The following is a 13,346-nucleotide window of genomic DNA, read 5'->3' as shown; positions in this document are numbered from 1 at the left end:
GTAAATGAAGGGGCAAAAAGGAAAAAAAAAAAAGAGAGGTGAAATGGAAAGACAGAGGAGGAAAGTTCTAAACCAAATGGTTGGAAAGAATTTATTAAAAATCTTTGGTCCTTCTAATTAAAATTAGGAAGGGCTGGGTACAGTGACTCATGCTTGTAATCCTAGCACTTTGGGAGGCCGAAGTGGGAGGATCGTGTGAGCCCAGGAGTTCAAGACCAGCCTGGGCACATAGCGAGACTGTCTTAAAAAAGAATAATAAAATATGGCTGGGCAAGGTGGCTCACGCCTGCAATCCCTGCGCTTCAGAGGGCCGAGGCAGGTGGATCACGAGGTCAGGAGTTCAAGACCAGCCTGGTCAAGATGGTGAAACCCTGTCTCTACTAAAAATACAAAAACTGGCTGGGTGTGCTGGCAGGCACCTGTAATCCCAGCTACTCAGGAGGCTGAGGCAGAGAACTGCTTGAACCCGGGAGGCGGAGGTTGCAGTGAGCCGAAATTGTGCCACTGCACTCTGCTTGGGCAACAGAGCGAGACTCTGCCTCGAAGAAATTAAATAAATAAATAAACAATTAAATAATATAAAAATGGCAAAGACCAAATGATCTGAAGAGACATTTCTCAAAAGAAGACATAAAAATGGCCAAACAGGCCAAGGGCTGTGGCTTACGCCTGTAATCCTAGTACTTTGGGAGGCTGAGGCGGGCGGATCACAAGGTCAGGAGATCAAGACCATCCTGGCAACATGGTGAAACCCCGTTTCTATTAAAAATACAAAAATTGGCCGGGCGCGGTGGCTCAAGCCTGTAATCCCAGCACTTTGGGAGGCCGAGACGGGTGGATCACGAGGTCAGGAGATCGAGACCATCCTGGCTAACACGGTGAAACCCCGTCTCTACTAAAAAATACAAAAAACTAGCCGGGCGAGGTGGCGGGCGCCTGTAGTCCCAGCTACTCGGGAGGCTGAGGCAGGAGAATGGTCTAAACCCTGGAGGCGGAGCTTGCAGTGAGCTGAGATCCGACCACTGCACCCCAGCCTGGGCGACAGAGCAAGACTCTGTCTCAAAAAAAAAAAAAAAAAAAAAACAAAAATTAGCTGGGCATGGTGACACGTGCCTGTAATCCCAGCTACTTGGGAGCCTGGGGCAGGAGAATAGCTTGAACCAGGGAGTTGGAGGTTGCAGTGAGCTGAGACTGCTCGCACCACTGCACTCCGGCCTGGCGACAGAGTGAGAGAGACTCTGTTTCAAAAAAAAAAAAAAAAAGGCCAAATATATTTTTTAAATGCTCAACATAACTAATCATCAGGTGAATGCAAATCAAAACCACAGTGAGGTATCAGCTCACCCCAGTTAGGAGGCTATTATCAAAAAGACAAAAAGTAGCCAGTGCTGGTGAGGGTGCAGAGTAAAGGGAACGCTATACACTGTCGGTGGGAATGTAAACTAGTACAGCCACTATGGGGAACAGTATGGAGGGTCCTCAAAAAAAACTACAAATAGAACTACCGTATGATCCAGCAATACCATTACTGAGAATACATCCAAAGGAAAGGAAATCATTATACTGAAGAGATATCTGCACTTCCATGTTTACAACAACAGCCAAGATATGGAATCAACCTAGGTGTTCAACAACAGATGAATGGATAAAGAAAATGTGGTATACATAAAAAATGGAATACCATTTAGCCACAAAAAAGAATGAGCCAGGTATACTAGCTCACAACTGTAATCCCAGCACTTTGGGAGGCTGAGGCAGGAAGATCACTTGATTCCAGGTCCAGGAATTTGAGACCAGTCAGGGCAACAGAGTGAGACCTGGTCTCTTCAAAAACCAAAAAAACTAGCCAGGTGTGGTGGCATGTGCCTATAGTTCCAGCTACTTGAGAGGCTGAGGTGGGAGGATCGCTTGAACCTAGGAGGCTGAAGCTGCAGTAAGCTGTGATTGTGTCACTGTACTCCAGCCTGGGTGACAGAGTGGGACCCTGTCTCAAGAAAAAAAAAAAAAAGAATTAGCTGGGTGTGGCGGTGTGTGCCCGTAGTCTCAGCTACTCGGGAGGCTGAGGCAGGAGAATTGCTTGAACCTGGGAGGCAGAGGTTGCAGCGAGCTGAGATCATGCCACTGAACTCCAGCCTGGGCAACAGAGTGAGACTTGCCTAAAAAAAAAAAGGAAAAGAAAAAGAAAAAAAGAAAGAGAGAGAGGGAGGGAGGGAGGGAGGGAGGGGGGAGGGAAGGAAGGAAGGAAGGAAGGAAGGAAGGAAGGAAGGAAGGAAGGAAGGAAGGAAGGAAGGAAGGGAGGGAGGGAGGGAGGGAGGGAGGAATCCTGTCATTCTCAGCAACATGGATGGAACTAAGGACATTATTTTAAGTGAAATAAGCTAGGAACAGGAAGTTAAACACCACATGTTCTCACTCATACACAGAAGCTAAAAAAAAGTTGATCTCATAGGAGTAAAAAGTACAACAGAGGCTACTAGAGGCTGGGAGAGATAACAGGAAGGGAAGGATAGGAAAAGATTTGTTAAAGAATACAAAATTATAGCTAGATAGGAGAAAAAAGTTCTAGTGTTCTATACCACTTCAGGATGACTATAGTTAACAATAATATATAGTTTCAAACAGCTGAGGAGTATTTCAACCTTCCCAATACAAATAAATAATACATATTGGAGATGACGAATATGCTAATTACCCTAATCTAATCACATCGTACATATTGAAATATCCACTATGTATCCCATCAACAGGTACAATTATTTTCAATTAAAAAAAAATAAATTGGCCAGGGCAGTGGCTCACAACTGTAATCCCAGCAATTTGGGAAGCCAAGGCAGGCAGATCACTTGAGGTCAGGAGTTTGAGAGCAACCTGGCCAACATGGTGAAACCCCATCTCTACTAAAAATACAAAAATTAGCCAGCCTTAGTGGTGGGCACCTGTAGTCCCAGCTACTCGGGAGGATGAGACAGGAGAGTCACTTGAACCTGGGAAGCAAAGGTTGCAGTGAGCCGAGATCACGCCACTGCACTCCAGCCTGGGTGACAGAGTGAGACTTCATCTCGAAAATAAGTAAATAAATAAATATACAATCAAACAAACAAAACCTTTTTTTTTTTTTTTTTTGAGACAGAGTCTGGCTCTGTCACCAGGCTGGAGTGCGGTGGCGCGATCTTGGCTCACTGCAACCTCTGCCTCCCTGGTTCAAGCGATTCTCTTGCCTCAGCCTCCCGAGTAGCTGGGACTACAGGCACGCACCAGCATGCCCAGCTAATGTTTCTATTTTTAGTAGAGACAGGGTTTCACCGTGTTAGCCAGGATGTTCTCAATCTCCTGACCTCATGATCCTCCCACCTGGGCCTCCCAAAGTGCTGGGATTACAGGCTTCGTGAACCACCACACCCGGCCAAAAAAAAAAAAAAACGTTTAAAAATAAAAAATCTATTGAAAAAATTCTTTGGTCTTGTGCCTAATTTAAGGATATGTGATAATTAGCTAGTTGTTTTAATATGACACATAGTAAAGAATTTTGGTAAGCAAAAAACAGTTTTTATGTTCATTAAGAACTACCAAGTAGGATTTGAAAGTTTGTGTTTCTTTTTCTTGAGACAGTGTCTCCCTGACACCCAGGCTGGAGTACAGAGGGGCAATCATGAGTCACTGAAGCCTCAACCTACCAGGCTCAAGCAATCCTCCCACCTAGCTTCCCAAGTAGCTGGGACTACAGATGAGTACCACCACAATGGCTAAAGTTTTATTTTTGTAGAAGCGGTGTCTCCCTACGTTGCGCAGGCTGGTACCAAACTCCTGGACTCAAGTGATCCTCCTGCGACAGCCTCCGAAAGTGCTGGGATTATAGGCATGAACTAATGTGCTCTGCCCCAACTGCAATGCTTTATCTAGATAAATCTACATGCTTCTCCTATGAACATATTTTATTTAAGGATAATTTTTTTCAATTAACTGATGAGAACATATTTCCTTGAATGGATACCACAGCACAGATTCCTAATCTACATTCAAATACTCAGTTTACCGGTTGCCAGAAAGATCCTACAGTAGAAACTCTGGTTGGATATGGTTGTAATAGCTCATAAATTTGCATATGAGTCCTCACGCAAAGATTATTTATTTGAAAGCAGACTCTTTGGTTAATAGCTCTGGGCTTCCATTACAAGTCAAGGGAATCAATTAACTTAAAAAAAGGAGTGGGATGGGCTTGGTGGCTCACACCTGTAATCCTAGCACTTTGGGAGCCCAAGATGGGAGGATCAATTGAGGCTAGAGTTGGAGACCAGCCTGGTCAACACAGTGAGACCCCATTTTTACAAAAATAAATTTTTTAAGTAAAAAAAAAAAAAAAAAAAATCAAATAAAAAAAAAGAAGTATGCCTTAATTTAAAAAAATATATATAAATATTTTGGATACCTTTTTCATATTTTAAATTCTCAACTACAAAACAAACTTCTTGAGGGCCTAGACATGAATGGTATCTACACAGGGGCCTCTCTGTTATTCACAGTGCCTGAAAGTAATAATAAATCAATTCAATATATTCATCATGTGTTTTGCATCAGTTGACTTGTCAAACCTAGCACTGTTAATTTCAAAGCTCAAAATTAAGTGCTATATCATAGGCCTAGAAGAGTAAACAAATAATTTAGGTTTTAATTTACTTTGTACATTTATCATTCCAAATAATCTGGTAAGATTTTCCAATCAGCTACCCACATAAAGGCTTTTAAACTTAAATGAAGAAACTGTTGTTTGGTGAAAACCTTTAATGGAATTGGTATAGTTCTCAAGGTTTTCAATGTTAAACCTTCATAACCTGATCCTGATCTGCTCAAAAAGAATACATCCTGAATTATAAATAGCACAATAATGGAGTCAGTCCATGAAAATAGCTTATAGTCAACTACTTATTATCTAGGTAATAGGAAGTAAAACCCCAAAATTAAATCCAGAGGAAACATAAAAACCTTAGTTAGGCTCCTGATTTCTATTTCTTCCTCAAATGTCTTTCATTAGGGCTACTGGTAGGAATAGAATTGATGAATTTCAGCTACTTGGGAGGCTGAGGCAGGAGAATCACTTGAACCCGGGGGGTAGAGGTTGCAGTGAGCTGAGATCGCACCACTGCACTCCAGCCTGGGCGACAGAGTGAGACTCCATCTCAAAAAAAAAAAAAAAGAATTGATGAATTTGATTCTTACTTTTTTTCAGAAGCATAAAAATACCAAACTTCACTCAGATGAACTTTTTTATACAGTATATAGATGTTAGATGGACATTCTTCTTAAATACCACCACTTACCACTAAATTGTACTTGCTTTACAATTTATTGTTTTTCAAAGCCCTTTCATTTCCATCTCATAGATAAATGCCCAGCATTGAGTCCTTACTATACTTGCTAACAAACAACTACTGTTTGGCATAGAAACCACAGGAGAATTTATGGCCCAAAAGTGAGTTATTTATCAAATATAGGAGAATGTTTAATTCTGGAAACAAAGAAGCAAAATGTCATCAGAAGGGAATGCAGAAGAGAAGGATAAGATGAGGTTTATCTTTATGTTCTAAATTTCATCTGTTAGGCTGGGTAGTGGTCCCAGATGATTCTTTATGTTTTTCTTTATACCTTTTTCTATTTATGAAACATTTCAATTTTTTTTTTTTTTTTTTTTTTGAGAAGGAGTCTCGCTTTGTCGCCCAGGCTGGAGTGCAGTGGCCAGATCTCAGCTCACTGCAAGCTCCCCCTCCCGGGTTTACGCCATTCTCCTGCCTCAGCCTCCCGAATAGCTGGGACTACAGGTGCTCGCCACCATGCCCAGCTAGTTTTTTGTATTTTTTTAGTAGAGATGGGGGTTTCACCGTGTTAGCCAGGATGGTCTCGATCTCCTGACCTCGTGATCCGCCCGTCTCGGCCTCCCAAAGTGCTGGGATTACAGGCTTGAGCCACCGCGCCCGGCCAACATTTCATTTTTTTAAGTGAGTTAATGAATTGATAAAGACACAGCCCTAGTGATCAAGGTAAAGTGAGTCAAGTCCTGACTTCAGTTCTGAAAATTTGTTGCTGAATGACTCACTTTGTGATCCATGTGCCTCAGTGTCAGTAACACATGAAAAATACTGCTGAAGATATTTCATCTAGGAAGTTCTCAGGTGAAAATACTACCCTTAGAAACAAAATCTCATTACATTACGAAACATTTGGGAGTGTTACCTGTGTTTCCACACTTTATGCATTTTTTAAAAGTCACCAACATTTTTTGTTTCTGAAAAAACAAAAAACACAGCCTAGGACTGAACATGTTTTCTGCTTCTCCATAAATCCAAGTGAAGGTATAAATCTTATTTAAATATTATAATGTCCAGAAATGATTCACAGGCTTTCCCTAGTTTTGTTTATATTTAATCAACCCTTTAATGAACATCCGCTTAAAACTGTTTTTCCCAATTTATGATTGTCATCTTATATAAAACCCTACAAGATTAGGAAAATGAGCTTGCAGTGACAAGTGACTACCATTGCACGTAGAAGATTTGAAATTCTGAGCTATACTCACAATCAGCTTGGTCTCTAGCTATCCCTTAGGCAGTAACATTTCAAATGTACCAACTTCAGAAAAGTTTATATCAAAGCATTGACTTAAGAGAAAAGGAAACACTAGCGCAATGGAAAATGCCTGAGACTTATTAGGAAAATGTATAACCAAGTCTAAAAACTTAATTCTTAAAAGTGGTTCTGTCTATAGAAGTTAACAGTTCTATTTTCCAAGTTTTGTAAAATACTAGCAAAATATCTTTGAATTCTAAATACATTTCTGTAGCATTTATCTTTAGTAACGGCAAGAAATTAACAGACAATTCCTTAGCAATATAATATAAAAAACTTCAAAGAGATCAAGTAAAACAAAACTGTGAGTGATAAATTAATAAACTAAATTTTTTAAGGTTTTAAGTTTTAAAAAACCTAATTTTTTTAAGTTTCTCGCCATGTTCTGCATGACTTCATTCATTCTTCACAAACATAAACATTTCAAAGTTGGGATCATCAACATTCTCGTGTTTAACTTCGCATAAATACTCAAGTTCACCTGTAAATCTGCCTTGCTTCTGTCAAGATTTTCTGTTTCTCTGCCTTCTATTACTCACCAACTGCATCTGGATTTACCGGTCTGGAGACATCGGCTTGCCCCATGATTATATTGTCTGATGTATCTCACGACAACAAACTGTCCTGGACAAAAGCAAACTTTTCATAAAAGATAAATCCACATAAAGAGGGGACATGCGATCCTCTTTCATGTCACTGCCAAACATCAGGAAATGGCATAAGGTCAGTTCATCTGCTGAAGTTTCTGTTTCCCATACAGCCTGGGCACTTACAGTTCTTACAAAACTCTCTTCACACTGGCTCTCTTCACCCAGGAATGCCTGTCATTCCAGAATGCACACTGTGTAGAGCTGAAGTGCAGGAAGGGGAGGAGACTGCCAACCACATTCTAGCTGCTGACTGGCATAGCCCAAAAGTCCACACCCCCTGTTCCTGACTTTTGAGCTTGGCTGGAACTCTCCAGGCTCTGAGTCATAGAAGAAAGGGAGCCTGCTCAAGAGTACACCAAAGAATTTACAAATTTAATCACACAAAAACACCAGGATGGTTATGAGTAAAAGGCTAATGGGAGCAGTAATCCATTCAAAGGTGTGTTTTAGACACAGGTTTACCTCAAAATATCAGATTTCACTGTGTTACGGACTGAATGTTTGTGTCCCCTTACAATTTATATATGGAAATTCTGACGCCCAGTGTGATGGTATAGGAAGTGGGTTCTTTGAGAGATAATTAGGTCATTGAGGGTAAAGCCCTTGCTAAAAGGATTAGTACTTTATCAAAAAGGACCCAGACAGCTCTCTCTTTCCATCATGTGAGGCTATGCAAGACGACAACTGTCTGGAAACCAGGAAGAAGGCCCTCACAGATACCCAGTCTCCTGGTACCTTGACCTTGGACTTCCCAGTATCCAGAACTGTTAGAAATAAATGTCTGTGGCTGGGCCTGGTGACTCATGCCTGTAATCCCAGCACTTTGGGAGGCCAAGGCTGAAGGATTATTTAAGCCCAAGAGCTTGAGATCAGCATGGGTAACATAATGAGACTCTGACTCTAAAAAATTTAAAAATTAGCCAGGCATGGTGGCGTGTGCCAGCAGCCCCCAGCTACTGGAGGGAGGGGAGGTGAGGTGGGAGAATTGCTTGAGCCCAGAGGTGAGTTGTGAGCTGTGATTACACCGCTGAACTCCAGCCTAGGCAACAATGCAAGACCCTGCCTCAAAAATAAACAAATAAAAATAAAAGAAATAAATGTTTGTTTAAGCCCCCCCAGTCTATAGTATTCTGTTATAGTAGCCTGAACAGACTAAGACATGCTACTTATTCTAAAATTTTATTTCCTACCTATAGGTGGGCATGCCCAAAGCAAGGTGAGATCTATGCACTGGGAATTAATAACATTAGAAACAATATTTTAGGACTGAATATATCTTTTCTGAGAATACGGACAACTATTTCTGAAAATCTGCTTACTAAAACAATAAACTTGAAATAAATATTTGGAAGGCATTATATAATAGTCTCTTCCTGCTAAAAATCAATAATCTCCATATGATCTTGGGGAATAAGAAATTACAAAGAGTAGCCCTACATGCTGGGCATAATACATAGAAATATCACCTAATCACATGCAGCAAATGAATGTCCAATTTGCACATTGATTTTTCCTTTTTAATCCATAACTAACTTACATACAGCCAAGTACATAAATATTAAGGATACAGCTTGATAAATTTTTATTTAGTATAGTAACACCAAATTTTCTAAATGTTAAAAAGACACACATAACACAACCTTAACATAACCTCCACATAACCTAGATTATTCCACTAACATCTGAAGGTAAAAGAGGAAGCTAACAATTTTGAGTAATATATTAAGGAGTTTTACACTGGTTACTGCATTTAATCATCACCACAACTAACCATGCATTGTGAGGTATATTTATTTACCCTATTTTCAGATAAGAAAACTAGGGCTAGTAAGGTCAAATCCTGTGTCTTATATCACCAAGCTAGTAAGTACCAAAGCGCTAATATTCCTTCAATAAAAGACAGCAACCACTGGGTGGAGTGGCGTGCACCTGTAGTCTCAGCTACTGAGACTGAGACTGAGGCTGAGGTGGGAGGATCACTTGACCCCATGAGTCTGAGTCCAGCCTTGGCAACATAGTGAGCCCTGTCTCTAAAAAAAAAAATTAAAACAATTTTTTTTTTTTTTTGAGATGGAGTCTCGCTCTGTCGCCCAGGCTGGAGTGCAGTGGCCGGATCTCAGTTCACTGCAAGCTCCGCCTCCCGGGTTCGGGCCATTCTCCCGTCTCAGCCTCCTGAGTAGCTGGGACTATAGGCGCCCGCCACCTCGCCCGGCTAGTTTTTTGTATTTTTTAGTAGAGACGGGGTTTCACCGTGTTAGCCAGGATGGTCTCGATCTCCTGACCTAGTGATCCGCCCGTCTCGGCCTCCCAAAGTGCTGGGATTACAGGCTTGAGCCACCGCGCCCGGCCAAAACAATTTTTTAAAAAAGACAGCTACCAAAAAAAAAAGGGAGTTTTTCATTTAAATCTTTAGTCTCCAAACTGAGATCCCAGAAGATTTCTAGCATCTGAACTTTCCCGTATTTAGCCCGTCCTTGGTACATTCTCTTCTCTATTATCTTAGCCCCATTATCTGTTTTTGATAGAGAAAAAAACAGCAAAGGTAACAAAAAAGAAAACCTCAATGCTAAGGCATCAGTGAGGGAAAAAAGTGCAGAAACATTCAGACAACATTAAATTGTTAATATTGGTAGTAATTAGAAAAACATTATGATGTTGACCATTAAAACAGGAAAGAAAGTAAAAGGAAAAATGCACTGAAAGCACAATTCAATTTAATAATGCCCAATACTTTGGAACCTAGGTACTTATACTTATTAGCATAAAAGCAGACCATAGCAAGAGCAGTTTCCATTGTTGTAAAATGGGAATGCAAAAGGTGGCAAATGCATTGCTTGGCACTCAGGAGGTGCTCAACATATTGTAATTAACAACATCATTATCACCATCATCATCATCATCATGGAGCCAATATGGTATATTACTTATGAGCATGAACTTTGCAGTCAGACTGAAATTTTAATTCAAGCTCTACCACTTATTAAGTGTTAACTCAAGACAAGTTACTTCACCTCTCTAAGTCTCAGTTTTCTAGTATTATAAAACTACACAACAACAATTACTAGTACAAGGCTGAAAGTGGTGGCTCACGCTTGTAATCCCAGCACTTTAGGAGGTCAAGGCGGGCAGGTCACCTGAGGTCAGGAGTTTGAAACCAGCCTGGCCAACATGGTGAAACCCCGGTTCTACTAAAAATACAAAAATTAGCTGGGAGTGGTAGCACATGCCTGTAATCCCAGATAGGAGGCTGAGGCATGAGAATCGCTTGAACTCAGGAGGCAGAGGTTGCAGTGAGCCACGATCATGCCACTGCACTCCAGCCTGGGCAACAGAGCGAGACCCTGTCTCAAAGAAAAAAAAAAAATTACTAGTACAGGGAATTTGTAAGGATTAAATGACATGAACAGAAATGAAGTGCTTTGTAATGTTCCTGGGACCTGAAAACCTCTCAATAAATGCAAATCAAGAAAGGAGAGGCCAGGTCAAGAGTATGACTCCAGAGAGCAAGTTGGAAGAAGCAGGCCAGAGAGAAAGTCTGAACACAACCAGTTGCTGTATAGAAACATTAAGCAAATGGAAGGACCCAGATATAAGCATTACCTTGAATATTTGGGTAAGTTCAAACCCGGCACATTGAACATGCACACACACACACACAGCCCAGAAACAGTACCTTCTAATCTATGTAGACATGACCATACAAGAGTATAACAAGATAGATTTATGGATCTAGGTAGAGCTGCTAAAACCATCTGCCAAATTTAAATGCCAAAATAAAAACCACCTGCCAAATGTAAAAGGCCAGGCACAGTGGCTCATTCCTGTAATCCCAGCATTTGGAGAGGTGAAGGTAGGAGGATCCCTCGAGCCTAGGAGTTTGAGACTAGCCTGTGCAATAAAGTAAGGCCCTGTCTCTAATAAATAAAATAAAATAAAATAAAAGCCAAATCTTGTCATGGCTCACTGCTGATTCTACAATATTGTGAGAGTAGCAATAAAACTTCAAGAATGAAAAGGGCTGGGCACAGTGGCTCATGCCTGTAATCCCAGCACTTTGGAAGGCCAGGGTAGGCGGATCACAAGGTCAGGAGATTGAGAACATCTTGGCCAACATGGTGAAACCCCATCTCTACTAAAAATACAAAAATTAGACGGGCATGGTGGTGCGCGCCTGTAGTCCCAGCTACTCAGGAGGCTGAGGCAGGAGAATCACTTGAACCTGGGAGACAGAGGTTGCAGTGAGCCAAGATAGCGCTACTGGCTACTGCATTCTAGCCTGGGCGACAAGAGTGAAACTCCATCTCGAAGAAAAAAAAAAGAATGAAAGGATTCTTAGTGATCATTTGGCTCAATTTCAATCTCCTACTTATTGCAGAAGGAGGAAACTGAGGTTCAAAGAGGTTAAATGCCTTGCTCAGAGCAAGAACTAAAATCCAGGTATCCTTATTCTGACTCCCAGACTCACTGAAGCTCTTGTATAAATGGCCAAGAATTTTTAAGCTCCAAAAGAAATATTCATTTTCCAAGGAAGTCCACACTCTACAACTAATCTCTCAGAAATGCTAAGTCTAGGCGGGGCACAGTGGCTCACGCCTGTAATCCCACCACTTTGGGACGCTGAGCTGGGCAGATCATGAGATGAGGAGTTTGAGATGAGCCTGACGAACATGGTGAAACCCCGTCTCTACTAAAAATACAAATATTAGCTGGGCGTGGTGGCGGGCACCTGCAATCCCAGCTACACAGGAGGCTGAGGCAGGAGAATGGCTTGAATTCAGGAAGCAGAGGTTGCAGTAAGCCAAGATTGCACCACTGCACTCTAGCCTGGGTAACAGAGCAAGACTCTGTCTCAAAAAAATAAAATAAAAAACAAAATAAAGAGAAATGCTAAGTCTAGGCCCAGTGCAGTGGCTTGCTCCTGTAATCCCAGCACTCTCAGAGGCCGAGGCAGGAGGATCACCTGAGGTCAGGAGTTCGAGACCAGCCTGGCCAACATGGTAAAACCCCGTCTCTACTAAAAATACAAAAATTAGCCGGGCGTGGTGGCTGGCGCCTATAGTACCAGCTATACAGGAGGCTGAGGCAGGAGAATCGATTGAACCTGGGAGGCGGAGGTTGCAGTGAGCTGAGATCATGCCAATGCACTCCAGCCTGGGTAACAGGGCGAGACTGTCTCAAAATAAGAAAGAAAAGAAAAGAAAAGAAGAAAGAAATGCTAAGTCTGTTGCCTATGTGCCAAGACACTACATGCTCCCTGACAATCATGTTTAATTTTTCTTCTAACAATCAGTATTTACTCTGTGCTAATTGGTAAGCAGACAAGCAGAAATGTAGGACGATACTGGCACACCAATGACATTAAAATTAACAATAAAGCCTTGAGTTCATTTTAGTCTTCTATGCATTATGGTTTTTTTGGTTTTTTTTTTTTTTTTTAGATGGAGTCTTGCTCAGTCGCCCAGGCTGGAGTGCGGTGGCGCGATCTCGGCTCACTGCAAGCTCCGCCTCCCAGGTTCACGCCATTCTCCTGCCTCAGGCTCCCGAGTAGCTGGGACTACAGGCACCCGCCACTACGCTCGGCTAATTTTTTTATTTTTATTTTTTGTATTTTTAGTAGAGACGAGGTTTCACCGTGTTAGCCAGGATGGTCTCGATCTCCTGACCTCGTGATTCCGCCCGTCTCAGCCTCCCAAAGCACTGGGATTACAGGCGTGAGCCACCGTGCCCGGTCGCATTATGTTTTAGAAATTTAAAAGGAAGTCTCACTTTAACTTTGTAAGAAGTAGACAGGTATCTCTTGTTATTTGTTAGCTAATAAGATACTCCCTTTTTAGAGTACTTACTCTTCACAGCTTAGTGCCTCAAGGGGAAGTAGCAGAATTAAAATTTGTGATTCTCTTCCTATTCTATTTAGGGAAAGAGCAAGAAACCTTCGGTCAGGTGCAGTGGCTCATGCCTCTAATCCCAGCACTTTGGGAGGCCAACGTGGGTGAACTGCTTGAGTACATGAGTTCAAGACCAGCCTGGGTAACATGGTAAAACCCCATCTCTACAAAAAAAAAAAAAAAAAATACAAAA

The 13,346-nt window shown here is 41.6% G+C and overlaps 2 protein-coding genes across 12 annotated transcripts in view; one reads left to right on the top strand and one right to left on the bottom strand.

Moving 5' to 3' along the window:
* LOC126958026 (dnaJ homolog subfamily C member 8) overlaps window positions 1-13,346 on the top strand; it is a 614,804-nt gene that overhangs the window by 353,115 nt on the left and 248,343 nt on the right. The gene's annotated exons all lie outside the window — the stretch shown is intronic.
* PHACTR4 (phosphatase and actin regulator 4) overlaps window positions 1-13,346 on the bottom strand; it is a 146,079-nt gene that overhangs the window by 67,455 nt on the left and 65,278 nt on the right. For 3 of the 11 annotated variants that reach the window (XM_050794752.1, XM_050794762.1, XM_050794827.1), the window contains exon 1: window positions 7,158-10,405. The exons of 7 other annotated variants lie outside the window; for them this stretch is intronic. In XM_050794752.1, the coding sequence (XP_050650709.1) occupies window positions 7,158-7,203 (46 nt within the window). In that variant the 5' untranslated portion in view covers window positions 7,204-10,405. Of the gene's footprint in view, window positions 1-7,157; window positions 10,406-13,346 lie in introns of those variants that run through there. One more of the 11 variants, XM_050794771.1, reaches the window with a different exon arrangement.

Source organism: Macaca thibetana, chromosome 1, assembly GCF_024542745.1.
Source record: "Macaca thibetana thibetana isolate TM-01 chromosome 1, ASM2454274v1, whole genome shotgun sequence".
NCBI classification, from domain to species: domain Eukaryota; kingdom Metazoa; phylum Chordata; class Mammalia; order Primates; family Cercopithecidae; genus Macaca; species Macaca thibetana.
Note: the sequence above shows the minus strand (reverse complement) of the source record. Positions and strands in the feature narration are given on the sequence as shown.